The 19692-nt window shown below is 37.4% G+C and overlaps 1 protein-coding gene across 2 annotated transcripts; it reads right to left on the bottom strand.

Annotated features, from left to right (window-relative positions):
- Positions 1-701: 701 nt before the first annotated feature.
- Positions 702-18495, bottom strand: mnd1 (meiotic nuclear divisions 1). Of its 2 annotated transcripts, XM_015377335.1 has the most exons (8): positions 18352-18495; positions 16404-16469; positions 12744-12801; positions 8535-8683; positions 7300-7374; positions 7086-7200; positions 3281-3325; positions 702-2661 (listed from the first exon to the last, which is right to left on the bottom strand). In XM_015377335.1, the coding sequence occupies exons 1-8, from the start codon at positions 18352-18354 to the stop codon at positions 2555-2557; spliced, it is 618 nt and encodes a 205-aa protein (XP_015232821.1). In that variant the 5' UTR covers positions 18355-18495; the 3' UTR covers positions 702-2554. The 2 variants fall into 2 exon arrangements, with proteins under 2 accessions (XP_015232821.1, XP_015232822.1); XM_015377336.1 differs by lacking the exons at positions 702-2661; positions 3281-3325 and adding an exon at positions 5177-5484.
- Positions 18496-19692: the final 1197 nt, after the last annotated feature.

Genomic DNA, 19692 nt, shown 5'->3' with positions numbered 1-19692 from the left:
ATTCAGTACATTTCCATTGTGTTGCTTCCTGCTTCTACTTATAGCCATGTTCTCAAATTATAGTTTAATTCCGACAAACAAGAAATGCCCAGATCTCAAACATGTACTAACTGCATGTTAGCTGAAAATGTTTAGCTTTTTATTCCCAATTACTTGATTTAAATCCCAGTTGGAAACTGACGCTTCTTATGAAACAAATCAGACTGAATTTCTTATAAAAACGAAAAAAAAACACTGCATTATAAAACTGAGCATCCACAGACTGAGAATATAGAAAATAAATTAACTGGCTTGTTATTCAAGCAGCTACGCTACAAAGCAAATAAATAATAAACATGATCATATAAAGAGAACACACCTGAAGGTTCTCTGATTTATTAATACTCTGTGAGCAAAAGGTATAAAACACTCAACTCTATTATGTTTGTGTGAAGCAGTCACAGCTTAAAGGCCATTCTTTAACAGGGGAATATGAGGTATGAATGGTTTTTCTTGTTTCCCTTGAGCAAAAATTATTTTCCTCCATTCTTATGAGACATTATTCCAAGCCGTGTATTCCCCTCTTCTGTGGAAAGAGTGGTAAAGAGCATTCCCCTTTCTGAAGATGCTGTGGTCTGGTCCAAAGAATTCCAACGTGTGCTCTTTGGAGTCTCCTTTGAGTCAGCAATACCATAAACTGCATAAAAAATTAAGAGAATAAGGCATCTGCCTTTCTAATATGAGGCGCATTTTGGATCCATCACACTTTTATACTTTCTCCAAAATCTTTCAGTGGAATTTCAAGAATTTCTTTCACACCAAAACATATTTATATACACTGCAGAAGTATATATAGTTTATCCCAGTAGCTATTAACGTTCATTGTGTAAGATAAAACTTCAAAGGTTTTGGATGAGTACAGATGATGGCTGACCCTGAACTTGACAGCAGTTCATTTGCTTCTTATGCAAAGTAGCATCTGAGAACTAGACACATTTGAGGCAAAATGACTTATCCATTTATATATTTGCAACAGCATATTACCAAAAATTTGAGTATATGATGTGCCTAGTATCCTTGGGTTATTTCTGACTTGATTTTAAGAACATTCTTATTTAAGAATAATGGCATTAAATTAATATTCCTTTTGTCGGTGTGTAATTTCCATAGAAGTCTTCAGGGAACAAAGGTAGAGATTAAAAGCTGAATCTAAATGTTCTACAAAAGCCAGAGAGTGAAACTCTACCAGCTGTAATGAAGGTGTTGACAGGCAGCATGTCAGCTGAATGAATCATGGTTGGGACAGGTTGGGCAGGTAGGTACCTGCATGAGGCAACTTTTCACAAATGTGGGTGTGTCAGCGTTCTTAAAACTGGAACTTTTTTTTTTTACTTCCCCTATGAGCTGCATTGATATTAGTGGTTCATTGCACATTAAAGACAGTGCTGCACATCTAAAGTTGTATGATTGCAAATACAAAAAGAGAAAAACATCCTACATCAGTTGAAGGAGCTAGAGCCTATCCCACTTGTTATCAGGTGGGTTACACCCAGGTTGCTCTGCAAAGCAATTGTAGACCAACACAGTCACTCCCCTAGACCATTTAAAAAAAATTACATTTCTGCTTGAGAGGAAACGCAAGAAGATAAGGGGCGGGGATTAAAAAAAACCTTGAGGCAGCAATATGATGATGTGACACCCACAAATGGTACATTTGAAATTTAAATTAGCCAACCAACACGTACAACTAGGTCAGATGAGTAAACACAGAACAACCAAATACCTAATTTTGAACTTGTTTAAGCAGAAAGCGGAGAGAGGAAACAGGGCAACAGTCATTTTGTCCATTTTAAGACAACAGAGTTCCCTTTTCTGTACATACAGAAAGTCAGTGTGCAGCTGCAGTGAAAGACATGCTTTAATGAGTGTGTATGCACAGACATAAAGCAGAAGACTGATGTGTAAAAAAAAAAAGAAAAGAAAAAAAAACTTAGTAAAACAGTAATAACTGTTACAAGAACTACATTTTCTGCAATAAAAAATAACTTTAATGCTTTTGAAGTAGTAATTATTTACAAACATTACCCCTAAACTTCTTCCTGAAGCATCCATGTAACTGCTTTACAGATGAGGCAGCTCTATACTGAAAAAAGAAAAGATGGAAAGTGTGGGAGAAAACATACCAGACATAAATGCCCCAATTAGAGATGCAGATGCACCGAGTGTTGATTTGCTTCCGTCATCAGCTTGGTTGTCTCAGTTTTCATCCAAACAGGTGTCCAAGAAGTCTGTTTATCAGATAACCCCCACCACCCACTCCCACTCCTTAATGCTTGGTTTCTTCTCTAGTTGCACCTAAGCAGTGTCTCTGCTGATAAAGTCCACCCATGTTGGTGAGCTCACCAAGATCCCCCCTGAAGCGGTAAAACAATCCAAATCTGTGTGCATCGACCTTAGATCCAGGGCTCAAAACAGAAACTTGAAAAGAAGACAACTGGAAACCGAAGCTTAAACAAAGAGAACATTTCTGTGGCCTTCTTTCCCCCCCACACCCCCCAAATGTAGGATGTTCTGATCAGTCCATGTAGTCAAAGTCCTCAGGGATGCCAAAGGCTTTGTCGATGCGGCTGTCGTCGAAAGAAAACTTCTTTTTTGTCCAAGACTTGATGGCGAAAACGTTGTCTAACAGAAAAAAAATAAACCATTAATACCAAATAATTGTCTGCCTGTGCAGTGCTACTCGTTAAGTAACTCCTCTTGAGCCTGTAGACTGCTTCTATTTCTGTTTCGCAAACAACTCTTAGTTCATAGGATTTGCAGCACCCCAACTTTTGTCAATCATCAAGCTAAATATGATCTTTGCAATAGATTTATTGAAAATGTGGTCCTCTGACCAACTCAGACATTTTGTCTGTCTGGGTTGTTTGGCTTTTATTGTGTGTTCTCTCCGACTATCTCAGCTTTTCCTGCAGTCCTAACGCATGATTGTCTTCTTACTCAACTGCATTTGAATTTAGCTTTATTATAAAGCACAAATTCCCAAAAAATGTTCTCAACAAAGGTAAGCATGTGTTCAGTTTGGATCCAGCTACACAGAACCTGATCCAATCCAGTACATCTCATATTAGCTCTAATGGTGCCACTTCATGGTTATAGTCAGATGATAATAAAATGCCAGTTCCAAGAAATTAAGAGTTTACACCAAGTCACTAAACAAATTCACAAGATCAACAAGTATGAGATTTATTTCCGGGGGTTAGTGGATTTCTCTGTTTGCAGATCTGTATTATCAAGAACTTACCCGTCCATCTGGACACAGCTTCTTTTGCAACAACGTTTGACTTTCCTGCAAGACACATTTTGCAATCATTTGCATCATATTGTTTAAATTTCACCCTGAGAGAAACACAGATGCAGATATTTCATATCCAAGTGAGTTTATGAAAAAACAAGACTTAAAAAGATGCTGAACTAAATAATAATGCTTCACTGTATCATAAGGAACCCTGAGAAGGACAGACTTATCCTCTGTTACTTAAGTCTGGAGCTCATTTAATAGTTAAGTTTGGCAAACAGTGAGGGACTAAAGACATCTTATTTGAAAGACAGTTGACCAGTAACCATTAAAATCGTGTTCATTATGGAGTAAAGTTATAGATCTAAAGCAGTGATTTGGGAATTTCACATAAGTTCGTGCACGTTTAGCCTACAAGGAAAAGCCAAAGGGGACACCTGATAGAATAACATCAACAGATAATATATTTGGATATTTTAATCTTGTCCAATTAGCTTTGTTTTAGAAATAAACAAAGCTAATGTTTATTAAAAATTTAAGTAATGAAAGATTACAATATAAATCAAACAATGTAGTTTAAATAATAACATTTACAGTCATGGCTCCTACAAACCATTTCAAAACAAATACTTTCCTAGAATCAGATTCCTATATTTTTTCCAGCGTTTGTTAATGATCTATCCTTCAGGTTTAACAATGTAGTCTGAGAAGCCTTCATTTATTCTGCAGAAATGAAACAAAACAAGATTGCTAACACGTTGTTATGCACCTTAGACCCAGTTTAAGACAACCAGTTGAGTCTACCGTAAGCTCCCACTCTAAGAAAAGAGAATAAATTTCCTTAATTAGCTGTTGGTTTAGAGTGTAGAAAAAAAAAACCAACTAAATTTGACGTAGAAAATTAAAGATAAAGAATTTATTCTACACGTAAATAAGCATTAACATTTTCTAAACATTGATAAATCTACAGATCCAAACAATGCTTGTAGCCCATCTTCTCTTTTTCCCTACATATCCAGAGTAGGAGCATGGTAGAAATCAAATGTCATGCTTTCCATGACTGTAAATCGTGAGTAAACAGAGCTACAGCTAGGCTGCTGTGATTTCTCAGGCTTTTTAGAGATGTTCAACCTGGCTGTGAGCTTACTATTGTTTATTGGTAACTATGGGTGTTAGAGCCAATGTCAACAATGAAACTTGACAAACGTTTTTTTAATCCCAGTTCCAGAGGGCTTACATGAGCAGTACCTGTTAAGGCACCACTCCCTCCTGTTGACACAGACAAAAATCTTGCATGTCACCGCAACATAGTGTAGGTATATGCAGGTGTGGCAGCGTGGATCTTTTAAGTATTTTTAAGTTGTTTTTATTTGACTTTTTCTTTGCTTAGTTAAATACTGATGCATGTAGGTTAATCTTTTGAAGGAAGATATTCCTTAAAAATGAGTATCAGTCAAAGTGTTCTTTCTTTTTTTTTTTTTGCAGTTACGGGTCTGCACTCCTATTATGTCCCCTTTGCAGGCGACATAACATTTGATACCACAGCTGCTCACTGGTGTCTTCTGATTGGAGGTGGCCATCTGTAACAAAGCTTTTTGTGTGTGTGTGTGTGTGTGTGTGTGTTGTGTGTGAGTGTTGGGGGGTCTATTACATGGTTGAAAAAATTTCCATAAATCTTAGCACATTGTGGGGACTGTGTGCCCTACTGGGGACCAATGTCAAGTCATGTACAAATGCCATTTTAAGCTTAGGTGTTAGGTTTAGGACTAAGGTGTGAATTGAGTTTAGGTCAGGATTAGGGTTAGGTATGAACCAATAAAGGTTAGGGTTAGGATAAGGGTCATGGTTAGGCTGTAGAAATGGGTTAGAAATAAATGGATGTCAATAGAAGCATAGAAGAACGTGAGTGTGTGTGTGTTAGAAAAAGAGGAGGGCAATCAGGCCTGTAGGCATGGGGAGACGGATGAGTGAAAATGCACTCAGCAGATATAACCCTCAGCATCAAACTGTTTATGTTTGATATTTGAACATGGGGTGTGTATTTATCATGACATCAAGTTAAATGTGGACTTTCAGGATGAGCTGAAGTTGTACCATTAAAAGTGAAAGTAAAATACCTTATTTTCCCTCCAATTTCCTTTGAGGTCTGACCTGACGAATCCACCTTTGACCAATTCTGGGTTTATTTTCCAACGATTCTAACATAATTGCTACATATTAAAAAAAAGATAGGAGTATTTTAGTTGCTGCTGGACCATCAATGCTGAATTAATACAAATATATTTAGATCTCTTGCTGACTAACTGGTACATCTCTACAAATCTCTGAACACATAAGTGGGAATTCTAAGGCTAAAGAAAAGGCATGGGAAATAAGTGTCTGCTGGCTCACCAGTCTATGGCACTCAAGGACACATGCAAGCAATGATTTTAGCAGAGCAAATTCCCCTTCTTTATGGTTATTTCACATGCATTGAGAAAAGCATTAACCATCAGTGCAAACTCCTTATTTCATACTTCAAACTGAAGCACGGTAGAGGAGGACTGATAGTTTGGGCTCGGTTTACAGCTGGTGTATTTGGGAGCATTAAAAAAAACATGCAGAGATATTCTGTTTCATTACCAATGGTTTCCCCAAAGTGGTTCATGCACATAAACAATAGTTGCTATACAATAACAGATGCAACCTTTACTTGCTGAAATGCTTTAGACCTTAAAAGGATTGTGGGGATGTTTAGGTCACCAGTAAAACGAAAGGTTATAAAGATTTAAAACCGTTTTTAAATGTTAAACATCTCTTTTTAATGCAATTAGTCCACTAAAATGTAGGATGTTTTATAATTTACAAAGAGGTTTATAAATTACAAAGAATAAAATATTTCTATTCCAAATAGTAAAAAAATCAGTGAAATCTTGCGATTATAGGATTACACTTATTTCTTCTAGTCATTATTCTAAAAATCAAGAATTTCAATGCAGTTTTTTGAGTCTATTAAAAATCCCAAAGATCAGGGCCGTACATAAACTAGAAAGACACTGGAATCAGAGGATTGGACATAAAATAAAACCACCAACGGACACGGGCTTAGAAAACCCTGCTGCTCTGATTGTTTCGTTGTCCACATTTCCGTTTGTACGGATGCAGAGAAGCTGGGGTGGAAAAGAACAGGTGGACTGAGTGAAAACATAATGCAGAGCTGGTGCAACATTAGGAGGTTTAAGTAAACAGGCCAGATAGTTTTATTACACCACACGTGTCACACGGGTACATGAAGAAACTCGCTCCTTGTAACACAGCAGAGCTAAACAAACAAAAAGCAGCATGAAGTCCCAAACGCTCTGAGGAAGTTGGTAAGAACCATTTATATAAAGCGAGCCATTTATATAATTAGATAAAGCAGAATTACACCTTCAGAACCGATTTGGTTCAATTAGAGCCCCCATAAAACCCAGTGTACACCTTATTACCAAGTTAAGCCTCATTTCCAATAGAAAACTCTGCTCTGCTCTCACCTTATTGCTTTTCTTAGTATCTAACCTGCTTAGCTTTGAGGTTTGACTTTTAATAGAAAGAAAGGTGTGAGGGAATGCTATAGGATGAAGTGTTGATAAATAAAATTAGTTTGCATATTGGTAAAGCTAACAGTATCCGTATTGTGGCAGTTTTTCCTCAGCTGGGAATTATTGTTCAGATAATATAGTCATAACGAAAAAATTAGATTAACCAACATGACCGAAGACATCAGACTATTAAAATATTAGAAAAAAATCTAAGGTTATTTAAAACTAATAGCAAACTGTTCTATACTCACTAATTTCTTGGATGACCTCAGGGTCACATTCTCGGTATTTCTCAAGCTCGGCCTGCAGCTGCTTTTGCTCGTCTCTCAGAGACTGCAGCTCCTTCAGGAGACAGCTTCTTTCTTTCTACAAACAGACACACGCGTAAGCTGCCTGTGGGACAGATTCTGCTTCAGCAAACACCATTAATGTGTGGATTTCTGTCACATGAATGTGGTCTCTTACTGTATCTTCACGTCCCACTTTTGCCTTTTCAGCCGCTTCCTCGAGAGACACTTTTCGCTGCTTAGCATCAGAAACCTGGGAAAAAAAAACAAAAAAAAAAACATTTAAAACGTTCCAACATTTTCATGACTAGTTCTGTGCACATAATTACAATAGTGTCAAATTTCTGTATTTTGAAACATTTTAAAATAGTTTTTATTACGGTATGTGTTAACTACTCAGGACAGTTATGTATATCAACAAATGCTGAGAAGAAGCTCATCTTGTTATCTAGAAAAAAAAATGCCAAAGCTCTGAATCCAATAAAACAAATAAAGAAAAAAACTCAGCAAGGATTCAACTTGCTAATACAACATGAAGCAATTCAAATACTGTTACTGCATGGCAACGCTGCAGGAAACACTGTCACATCATAACCACTTCAGGTGCAGGAACTTTAGATTCTGAGAGAAACCAGACGTTTTCATGCACTGAATACCTGCACCCAAAACATGGCGTCAGACATTCTCTAAGTTGCAGACATTACAACATATGCAAAGGGATGTGGGTCATCACAGACCACGAGGGCTTCAAAGAAAAACACTTTTATGTCACAATAACAAACATGCAAATGGCAAAAAATTTTATTTAATTTATTCACTACAATAAGAGAGAAAAGCAGTTCAAACCCATTTTAAAATAAGTGATATATTGACTTGGATGTTCTAATATAAAAAAAACAATTCGTCTGAAACCTGACTTTGTTTTTGACATTTCAAACCACAACAATAAATCTATTTAGAATTTTGCTGCGGTCTACTTTTTGGGCTTTTCTCACCAGTTCCTTCTAGGCTATTTTTATGCAAACCAACCTCTTTACTGTAAACTACAGTTTGTAGCTTACAGTAAGACAAAGACATAAAAGGCCTGCTGCTGTGAAACTAAAATTTATCGTTTCATCAGTTGCAGTTTTATTTTTTCTTACAAAAAAAGAAATCAAACAGCCAAGTTGTTACCATTATCAAGGTAAATCATGGTTTTAGGTGCACACTGCCTGTTAGTAACAGGTACCCAGGAACCCCCCCCCAACAATTTCCAGTCTCGGGAAATGTGCCAGGCAGAAATAATAACAGATGGTTGCAAGTTTATTTCAGGGTAACGTCTCATATGCACCTATTAACCATTAAAGCAGAGTTGTTGCAGTCTGATGCGGATAATTATTCCACCATTAAACCACCAAAACTCTCCACGCTCACCTGTTTCTGCAGCTCCTCCAGTTTGTGCTTGCGAGCATGTAAGGCCTTACTTGGAAAAGCCCAGTAGTAGTTGGATGTGCCGACTCGCTCACAGTCCACCATGTTGTCATCTACCAGGCTTTGCAGCACTTCCTTCACAGTCATTGGAGCTAAAAGCATAGAGGTTGGAGGACAATAATCCTTAAATGAACCACTGGAGCAAAGCTTCTCTAAGGGGCTGAAAGCTGTATAGACTTAGAAAAGGCTAAGCTATTTCTGATTAGGGTTTAAATTTTTATCTGAAGGAAAAAAAAAAAAAATCACCATCTGGTCTTATTTCTGCAGATGTCTGCAGGATTAACTCATAAACTTTCTAAAAAACACACACCTGGAGATGAGCTGCCTGTTAATACTGGTTTTAAAAAGCCTGCTGCGTTAACAGATGTAAAAAAAAAAAAAGAAGTCACATCATAAAGATTTTAGTGGTGAACTGATACTCAGTTTGCTCAACTAGTCCACTTTCAACCTGAGAAAAGTTCATCTGATGAAAGGAGGTTAAACAAGACGGGCGATGAAAATGAAATGGGGAAAAAAAACAAAACATGACTACTAGTTGGACGTGCAAACTGGGGGAAAAAAAAAAAAAAAAAAAAACACAGTTTTTTACTATGTTGGCCAATATGTTAGATACATTGTTCTGTTCTTATAATATCTCTCCTTGCTTAGGAAAACGCTCACAGTGCAGTTCTCCAGGTGGCCCCTCCCCCCTGCACTCTAACTACATTACGCCTCAGTTCGGGTCAGAACCATGTGCTTTTAATCAGAGCAGCATTCAATTCCTCCTGATGAATGTTTTGTCCACTTATAACATCCCCTTCTGTGGTCACTCACACACACTGCATTTTCCTTAGGGGAGCAAAGTAAGCTTGAATTTATCTTTTATTAAACTTTGTATACAATGTCTAACAGCAGGGTGAGAACATTCGCTTGACTTTAGAGCTATATGCTTCTAACAATTCTCTCACTTCTGTAGAAATGCCAAATTCTACTTAGAGATAAAAAAAAAAAAAAGGTCAGATAGCAAAAGCAAATCCCAGTTGTCATGGCATCACCGCCATGGGTGTGAAGCAACACAGCTCTCTGACACTGTAACTAAAGGAACTTTGATGCATCAGACTTTTTTGCCCATACCGCATTTTCAGTATTAAAAGTGCAAATAAAATCCTTTCGGGTCTAATTCATTAAAATCTGTCACTTCTTCTGGTTTAGATGCCAACGGGTTCAGAAAAAAACCCCCAGAAAGTGTGTTCTCAACCAGAAGGGGTTTAGGTTTCTAGATTTTAGGGTTCTGGTTGTGCCCAATGATCTCCTAGTAGGGAATGAAAAAAAACTTCCAAAAACAAGGCATTATTAATGAGACAGCCTGATCAGATCCAGAGCACTACTTTCTACACCACAGAGCAGCTGCTTTACTCCGACAGAGCTTTGCTGGCAAACTGTGCCAACAAACTGTGGTTTAAACCAAACCCAGACTCTGAAATGGACCGAGGAAATGGACCCTCACACGGTTATAACTGATTGAACTCATTCAAAACCTTGTGCAGTTTGCTAGCATTGTTTATCCTGGTCGGGTTCCAGCCAACCGAAAGCAGCAAGAGAGGATATGACATAAGAGCAGCACGATTTATAAGAAAAGCTCAAACGAAGAAAAGCAGAAATAAAGAGGGGGGAGTGGTCATGGCATAGTGCCTTCATAATCTAAATGAGTTGTTCCATTGTGATTTTTGAGAATAGGATGGTGGGAAGGGTTTGATGATCTGCTTTTGATCCTGTCAAATAGATTCCTAACAAACCTTGGCAACTATATCCTGCTTTGGTCTAAAGATCTATGTGTGAAAGCAAACTGGACTCAATGAGGGTGTGAGTTTCTCACTTTGCCTATCCCTGAAGCGCAGTGTTAATTAGGGGTGGGTATTGCCAAAGACGTCACGATTCGATTCGAATCACGATTCAAAGGCCACGATGCGATTCTATCACGATGCATCACGATACTTGAATTATTGTGATGCATTGCAATATTTTCTCCTCCATGTTTTGTTTTTGAATGACTCGGCGCAGTATCCCTCGGCCGGAAATGCTTGTGACACAAGGCAGCGTGCGTCAACACATCCGCAGCGACATCTACTGGACTGGAAGTTGTATAACACTTGTTTTTGGCTGATGTTCGCCAACCATTGATGCAATTTTATTTATTAATTTTTTTAAATTAATAATCGATACTTGGCGTCAAGAATCGATGCAGTAGATCACGAAAATTAGAATCACGATGCATCATCACGGCGATTATTTTGCACACCCCTAGTGTTAATAAGCCCCGAGTTTCCCCTAGATGACAGAGCTCCTCACCCCATATCTGAAAACTTTACATACTCCATGAGAGGTGAGGGCTTCTTTTTTTCCACCTCTCATAGCCACAAGAACAAAATTATTTGATCTTTGTCCTGGAAGCACCGCACTGGAGGTTCTTTCTGCTCGTGCTCGACATCGTCTGGGCAGAACTTTCGTTTTCCTAGTAGCGCCTCCAAGAGCTGGATGGGAGTTGGTAAGTAGAAAAAGTGGGGATGATTTTATTTTATTTTTTAGCACTCTTTTAGTTTTTTAGGTCAAAAAGAAGGAAAAACGAAAGAGTAAATACATTGAAAACTTTTGTTTAATTTGTCAAGAACATATTTTGTTTCAACTGCTTTATGGTTTGCATGTTCCTTTATTGTGATGTTGTTTTGTTTAAGTTATTTTTCCCTTTGAAATAAATCAGGTATTCAATGAAAGGACACATCATTGTTTCCTGAACAGCTGATTGACTACTAGGTGAAGCGTTTTCTGGGATTCAGATCAATCCTGAAAGCTAGCCTGCTAGGCCGGAGCAGGTTTGCCAATCAGAGTATGTTACCATGTCAAGGTTAAACTTAAAGTTTCCTCACTAAACCAGTAATCATGCTACATGGTAGAGGCCTTGTCATGTCTAGATTGTTAAAGTTTATATGAAATGCCTCCCTGTGTAAAAAACAAAGAAATAATTTAAACAAATGAGGAAATCAGAAAAAGAGCGTCTTCCGCAAGCTGAATTGAGAAAGTTACTGATTGAGATTCAGGTGGAACAGGAGAAAAGAAATATTACTACGTGACTTGATGAAATATGTGGTCAGAGTTCCCAAATCATTCAAACAGAAAGTCTGCATTAGAAAACTTTAATCCACCACCCCATCATGACAGAAAAAGAGCATCCAGACCTGCGTAGGCCGTGTTTTTAAATAACATGGCCTAAATAACATGGCCTATCACTGGCTTCAAAAGGCTACTCAAGTTCTATTTTTTTCATATGGTCCCAAAACTTTACAGTTTAGCTGAATAAGATGTGAAAGAGAGTCCTGGAACAGAGTCGCCCTGGGATCTTATGATTTGATGTTAAGTTAAAACTGTTTTTGTTAAGTAGAAGTCAAGATTTTTTAAATTTATTTCAAAGCTAGGCTAAATAACTAGCAAATCAAGTTTTTTTTAGTTTTTTTTACATCTGGTGTTCTAAGAACAGATGAATGAAAAGGGACAGTAATCTGGACGATAACCATGTTTATTCTAACATTTGTAATAAATTCTGCAGCTGTTAATTCTCTGTTCTCCTTCAGTTTTCCACTGGTGTGTGACGCCATCTCCTAAATCAGCTGCACCTAAATTTATCCCACCATTTCCAACTGAAGAGGATACACAGATTAATCAGTATCTTATTCAATGAAAACATATTTTCTGGAGATCTTTGTGCTAGTACTGTAATGTACTGAAAGAGAGATATTTTTAAAGTCTCAAAGGGATAATTGTCAATACTTGGACATTTGGAGCTGTGGCATCAGGTCACCTCTTCAGGGCTCTGCAAAGGTGAACATCGCAGAGCACAAACCGCTTCCTTGTCCCAACCTGCTTAACTGGGGAGCAATAAACTGCCCTGCATGTCTCAGCAAGTGCAAGGCCTGTGCAAAGAATGTGAAATCCCTTCAACGAATTCACACAATTTGTAAGATATCTTATTACCATCAGTCTTTGTTCTCCTCTGTACCTGTATTAGTGCACCTTTAAATCTTGTGGATTGCTAATCATAAGGCAGCACTGACAGCTAATAATTTGCCTTGAAATGAATGGAAATTACTTTTATTCTTTGAGCTGTTGATCATTACTCACCAATGCCTTTTGACTTGGGGGCGATCTTCTCAATGTCTTTAAGCTGGAACACGTCTTTCTAGAAAGAGTCAAAAAACATGGTCAAAAACGGAAAACATTTCTCCCCCATCTACACGTGCCTCAGCTTGTATTTAGCTAGTATGAAAATATAATTGTTTTCTTTTCATATTTATACCCAGGTGGAGACATTTACATTTCTTATTACCATGCAATTCTATGCTTTCAGCAAACATAAATGAATAAATATATAACTTTAATATAGACAAACCAGAAAAAAAACCAGCAAATTTAACATGCAAATATTACATTTATTTACATATAATTGTTATATGTATAATTAAGGGATTATGTTTGAAAACTCTTTTCTTTTGGATTAGATTTTTGTCAAGACCACAGCATCATTCTTATTGGATTCACAAATTATATATAAAACCCTGTCCATATATAAGATCTAAGTTATTTAAAAAAATAAAGAAGAATCATATATAAGAGAAATGCCACAGTAAATGTATCATTTAAATAAAGTTTACCAGATAAAAATCTAAAATAAAATGCTAGTCAATTAGGCTGAACCTAAAAATCAGAGGTGCACCAGGAAGTGATGACAGCAGAAGACAACACATTAGTCACTTCCTGTCTTTCATTAGCATTTCATCAATCACAGGTGGGTAAGACGAACAAAAATAAACCTGTGCCGAACTAAAACCACTGACTCTCAGCAGAGGGAAATATTTGGATTATTTTCAAAAAGAGCTGAAAATTTAAATCTGAGAAATATTGATCAAATCAGTAGAATTTGAGCAAAAACTAAGATCATTTTAGATGGTCTTCATTGCTGAAAATCATGCGTTTTAACTTAAATATGAAAGTGAAAATAAACACCTTAAAAGAAGCAATAAGCTAAATTTCATTACATTTGATAAAAAGAACTAAAAATATTTTGTGAAGCACTAAAGGAATCTGTTTAGATGGACAATAGTAAGATGTATCACATCATCTCTGTTGTTCCCCATAGCCGGACCAGCTGTGTGAGCGTATGCATGAAAATAGCTGACAATTAGGGCTCGTCAGAGTAGCATAGGAGCAACAGTTTCACTGCTAAGCTGCTGCTTATTTACTGTCTGAAAGCAGTACAAATGAAACACTGTGTATGCAAAATGACAATAAAAGTTGTCTAAGTCTAAACAGACCAAAAAAGTAATCTGAAGACAATCAGGACTTATTGCTACAAAACAATAGCCTGGGTGCCATTCCGAACTTAGTCCCGCCCACAACGTTTGAGTTCGGGAAGTTCGGTCTGGCATTGCTTAATAGTAGCGCGAGTATGCTCGCACAATATCTGGCGGGCCAATCAAATTGTCAGGGCGGGCTTTATACGATGATGGACAGATGATCAACAGTAACGTAATCAACCACGTCACCAAAGCGTGCTTGGGTGACAACAACAATGGCTGCCGCTGGAGAGTTGAGGTGTGTAGATTCTGCTATTAGGTCTGTTCTAGAAGATATCGACAGCAAATTAATTTTAAAAGAGGAACAGAGAAACGCGATCAAGGCTCATCTTCTTATTATAGGCGTGCAACTGCACGCTTTGATTTTTGTCAACAACTATGCGTTGCTTAACATACGTCACGCACTCTGTTGCTCTAATTGGTTGTAGGTCTATCCAATTGAGTGCAGAGGCATTTTTTTTCCTGGTTCGTTCGAAACACGCCCCATAATCACAGCTCTATGGAGCAGTATCAGACTCATATTCTGACTAGAATTGAGTAGGACTATGTCAGGCTAACAAAACAACAGTGTTGAATAAAGAATATGTCGGATAAGGGACAAAACAAGGATTAATATTAGCTTTATGTTTCCAAGTTAGAGGGAGCTTCAAGAGCAGAAGTAGCTCCAGTTCAACTCAAAGCTAGCTTTTATCCTCCTGGACTGATGAATAACATGAGCTAAAATTGATGTTTTTCCTTGGTTTAGCAGTCTTGTTAGAATAGTTGCACTTTGTTGATTTGATCCAATTAAATGGCATGTGGGTTAATTGTTAAGTTTGACCAGCAACGGACCCGATGCCGGCTACTCGCCTTATGTCGTGAGGCGAGTAGCCGGCAGCCCAGCTAAAACAGGATTGTTTAAAGCAGCCTGGCGGGCCTGCGAGCTCCCAACATACATTTAGGTCATTCTTTTTTGACCAATAATCTAACATTGGAACCAATAACTGGGGCTTCAATTTTTAGACTTTGTACTCCAATCTAAATCATAACCCCGTATGTATCTCTGTGTAGTTACACTGTGTTTACACCAACAACAACTTTAGTGTTTTCCCTTTTATTGTAAATCAAAATGATAACACAAGGGAAACAATAGATCTTATTGTATGTCGAAATAAATACAAAAATATATTAATGCAATAAAGGGTGTAGGAGGTTGTTTTACAAGCAACATAATGTGTATTTAGTATGAATTTCACAGAGGGAATCGAACATATTGATATCATTATTTAGTAGGGCATAAACAATCAGATTAATCGTGACTAATTATTGAAATAAGCGTCAACTAACTCAGTAGTCAATTAATTATAATAGTACAGAGATTCTAAAACAAGTTTTTAGCTGACAGAGTGATCCTCTCAAAGCAGTAACTATATCAAAATTGTGACAAAAAAACAGATATTTTGCGTTTATGATTAAATGCTTCTCCTGTCAATATGCTCTATTCAGAACTGTAGTTAGAAATTTTTTTGTTTCAACTAGTTTAATTCTGTATAAAATCTTTAAGTTACCATTCGCTATCCGATTATTAATCGAAGATTCGGAAAAACAATGGACGGATTAATCAATAATCAAAATAATCGGTAGGTGCAGCCCTATTAATTAGTATAACAAAATGACCTCTTGTTTCTTGCCATCGAGTTTTATAGAAAGTTGTAATAAAATGTAGTGTTGTTTTGCTCTACAGACAGCTCAACAGCACATCTAGTGGTAAAATTCACTTATTGCTCCTTAATAAGCCCCAAATGAACTTCAAATTCTTTCCTTTGCAGTAGAAGTGTATTAGCCTTATTTGCTATAGCAGCGCTGATTTGCAAAGCAGTCCTTGAGAGTTTCAATATCTAAGTGCATCCTGGATACAAGAAAATATTGCAGGACAGCAGCTTTAGAGGACTTCCACAACTCTAAGGTCAGTGGGTTTTATAGACTAGGATTTTGAAGCCTGACTTCTGGTGTGTAATTATAAAAATCATTATGCCCTTGAATTTGGATTGGCAGAATATCATCATCATCTTTCTTTTTTGTAAATATAACCGGAACAGGTTTTCTATCAGAGTTCTGCCACCTTTGGAGACAGATGTCTGCAAAGCCGATAAAAAACAAAAAATATCAGATTTTAGGGTTTAATAAACTCTAGGTTAAATATTTAATAGCACTGATACTAAAACAACCACACTCCCTAGGACACGTAAGAACAAAACCCTTTTTAGACACACCTGCATTGATTAATTTGTTCTCTCTATAAACATGACATATTTTCAGGGTGTGGAGAGATTGAATCTCTACCTCATTGTGTGTCAGCTAGAGAGGAATTTCAGAGCAAGACAGCAGAACAATACAGCAATCTATGAAACAGAGCTTTTTTTTTTTTATCCGTAGTTAAAAAACTTACAGATTCAAAGAAAATCTCCATCATACGAGTCCTCTTCTCCTCCAAACTGAGTCCCTTCTTCTTGGACTGCAGACAGAGTCCCATGTCGCAGGTTGATCACAAAACAACAAAAACCATTAAGCACCAGATCTGCATTCAACAAATAGCTTTTTAAACGGTTTTCTCTGGATGATTACTTCAATAGAATAACATCAGACAGATAAATACACCCTCCCTTGGTTAAAAACAATAGACAGCATTACAGGCTGTTGCTTTATTATTTATAGCACTTGAAAACTTTAATCAAAGAAAAGCAAACAATTGTATGTAATCACTTAGCAGAAAATAAATGGACATACATAGTGGAGGCTTCAAAGAAAAATGGATTTAAAGAATAAATCGTAACCAGCATTGAGAACACCGAGGTCATGTCCTCGGTTTGCTTGTTTTTTAATTATTATTGTTGTTTTGTTTTTTGTTTTTTTAATTCAGAGACATGTCAAACTATATGATGTAAATTGTTCTGACTTTGATTGGTGTAAAGATCAGCATGCATTCTCAATTGTTTAAAAAAATAATAAAGTCCACAATGATATATTATTGTAAGTCATTTGATTCATTTAGTGGGCCATGCACATGCATGGTGATGATAGTGACAATAATAATAGTAGTAATAATAATTCAATATTAACAATAACAATAATAATATAGTATAATAATGATGATAATCATAATACGCACACACTCACTCTAATTTTGTGGGTTTTGGAATTGTTATAATAAACATGTTCAAATTCATCTCCTTGATGGGGATGTGATTTAACTCTATTCATGTTTCCAAAATATATTTTAAAATCTCACCATATTATAATGTTTTTTGTCAAGTAAGATTTATCGCAATATTTGACCTCAGTATTTCAAATATCCTGGTTACAGCCCTGATCCCTACTAAATACGGTAAGCTAAAATGAAAAAAGGTCAATTTAACACTGTAAAAGAAAGATTCCTAGCTTCCAGGATGTCATTAAAGAAAATATATAAATAAAACAAGGAAATGGGGACGATGTTACTTAAAAAGTTTGATAAAAAGACGCATCTGACAAAGGTTAATTAGTTTATGTTGTTTTGAAAACAGATGTGTTTCTCATTGCTAAGTTTTTTCAGTGTAGTCCTGTTTCTCTGACTGTGACTGGCTGGATGTGCTCTCTTCATCCTCTGACATGGGAGCTGGCTCGTCTGCCTGGCTGTGTGTTTCCTTTTACAGCTGCTTTTTGTATCTCTACTTCTGTCTCCTTGAACCCCATCTGGCCTCTGCAGATGGCTGCTCACACTGTACCTGGTTCTGCTGGAGGTTTCTTCCTGTTAAAAGGGAGTTTTTCCTCTCCACTATCGCTCCAAGCATGCTTAGTGTGAGGGATTGCATTCGAGTCAGTGAGTCGATGCAATCAACTGGTTTTCCTTAGAAAACTGAATAAATTTGACTGTATGATCTGGTGAACCGTAAAGTGCCTTGAAATGACGTGTTGTGAATTGCGCTATAAAAATAAACTGACCTGAATTGAATTGAATTAATAGTATTGTAGAACAACTTATCTTGAGATGTCAGATTTTCATGTGCCTCCGATAGCACCTTTCCTTCGTTAGTTCGGCATCAATTTGTTTTTCTTAAACGTTTGCCCCTCACAACATGGAGGACGGGTTGACGCATCATAGCGGAAGGGCTGATGACACGAATATAGCGTCAAGCCTTTTCTGTCTAAAACCTAAACGGTTACTTTAATTTTCAACGTAGCCACATAAAGAGCGATAAATCACCGCTGCTTAGGTTTGTGAAAGTAACATTTCCAGTGTTTTTGTTTGGTAGGAAGTTTAATGAACCAGCTCTGACATTATTCTACACTAACCAGGTTAAGTGGGGAACTTGACCGTAGAGCACGAATTTCTTCCTAAAAAAAAAATAATAACTTACCATTTTCAGACAGTGTTTGACAAGCACCACTCGGAGAGAAGCTTGTGGCGCTATTTAACCCCAAAAGGTCGTGTTTAGTATATCCAAATATTCCAAACAGATGTGTCGTTTCAGTGGTACTGAATTTCCCGCGGATCAATGCTAAGGGTGTTTGCTGCATTCAAGTCTCCTCGTAAATTCCCTAAATTCTTCGAATACACATATCAATACTAAATTGTCATGTATATTGAAAAAATGAATGTAGCAAAAATAGAAAGCAACAGACCATAGCCTTCTTGCAATTAAAACTAATAAGATATATATAAAAAATCCACTTAAGTTGTTTTTATTCCTGATCATCTTTAAAGGCATCAAATTTGTTATCCGACCTGCTGCTGCCATCTGCTGTTTCCAATTAGCAACAGTATAATACAGGTCCTCAAAATATTAGCATATTGTGATAAAGTTCATTATTTTCCATAATGTAATGATAAAACTTGAACATTCCTTTATTTTAGATTTATTGCACACTAACTGGAATATTTCAGGGGGTTTATTGTGTTAATAATAATGATTTTGGCATACAGCTCATGAAAACCTAAAATTCCTATCTCACAAAATTAGCATAGCATGAAAAAGGTCTCTAAACGAGCTATCCACCTAATTACCTGAATCAACAAATTAACTCTAAACACCTGCAAAGGATTCCTGAGGCCTTTAAAACTCCCAGCCTGGTTTATCACTCAAAACCCCAATCATGGGTAAGACTGCAGACCTGACCGCTGTCCAGAAGGCCATCGCTGACACCCTCAAGCAAGAGGGTATGACACAGAAAGATATTGCTGAACGAATAGGCTGTTTCCTAGAGTGCTGTATCAAGGCAACTCAGTGGGAAGTCTGTGGGAAGGAAAATGTGAGGCTGAAAACTGCTGCACAACGAGAAGAGTTGACCGGACCCTGAGGAAGATTGTGGAATAGGGCCGATTCCAGAGCTTGGGGGGAGCTGCGTAAGCAGTGGACTGACTGGAGTAGAAACATCAGAGCCACCGTGCACAGGCGTGTGCAGGAAATGGGCTACAGGTGCCGCATTCCCTAGGTCAGCCCACTTTTAAACCAGAAACAGCAGCAGAGGTGCCTGATCTGGGCTTACAGCGAAGCAGCACTGGACTGTTGCTCAGTTTTGCATGTCATTTGGAAATCAAGGTGCCAGAGTCTGGAGGAAGACTGGGGAGAAGGAAATGCCAGAAGTCCAGCGTCAAGTACCCACTGTCAGTGATGGTCTAGGGTGCCATGTCAGCTGCTGGTGTTGGTCCACCGTGTTTCATCAAGGGCAGGGTCAATGCAGCTATCAGGAGATTTTGG

This window comes from Cyprinodon variegatus, unplaced genomic scaffold, assembly GCF_000732505.1.
Source record: "Cyprinodon variegatus isolate N-32 unplaced genomic scaffold, C_variegatus-1.0 Scaffold152, whole genome shotgun sequence".
Lineage (NCBI taxonomy): Eukaryota > Metazoa > Chordata > Actinopteri > Cyprinodontiformes > Cyprinodontidae > Cyprinodon > Cyprinodon variegatus.
Note: the sequence above shows the minus strand (reverse complement) of the source record. Positions and strands in the feature narration are given on the sequence as shown.

What these genes read in the sequence shown, in the direction of transcription:
- mnd1 (XM_015377335.1), bottom strand. An exon ending in CCCCAAGTCAAAAGGCATTG is followed by an intron (nt 8,684 to 12,743) that starts GTGAGTAATGAT and finishes CTATGCTTTTAG; the next exon opens with CTCCAATGACTGTGAAGGAA. An exon ending in AAGTGGGACGTGAAGATACA is followed by an intron (nt 7,201 to 7,299) that starts GTAAGAGACCAC and finishes GTCTGTTTGTAG; the next exon opens with AAAGAAAGAAGCTGTCTCCT.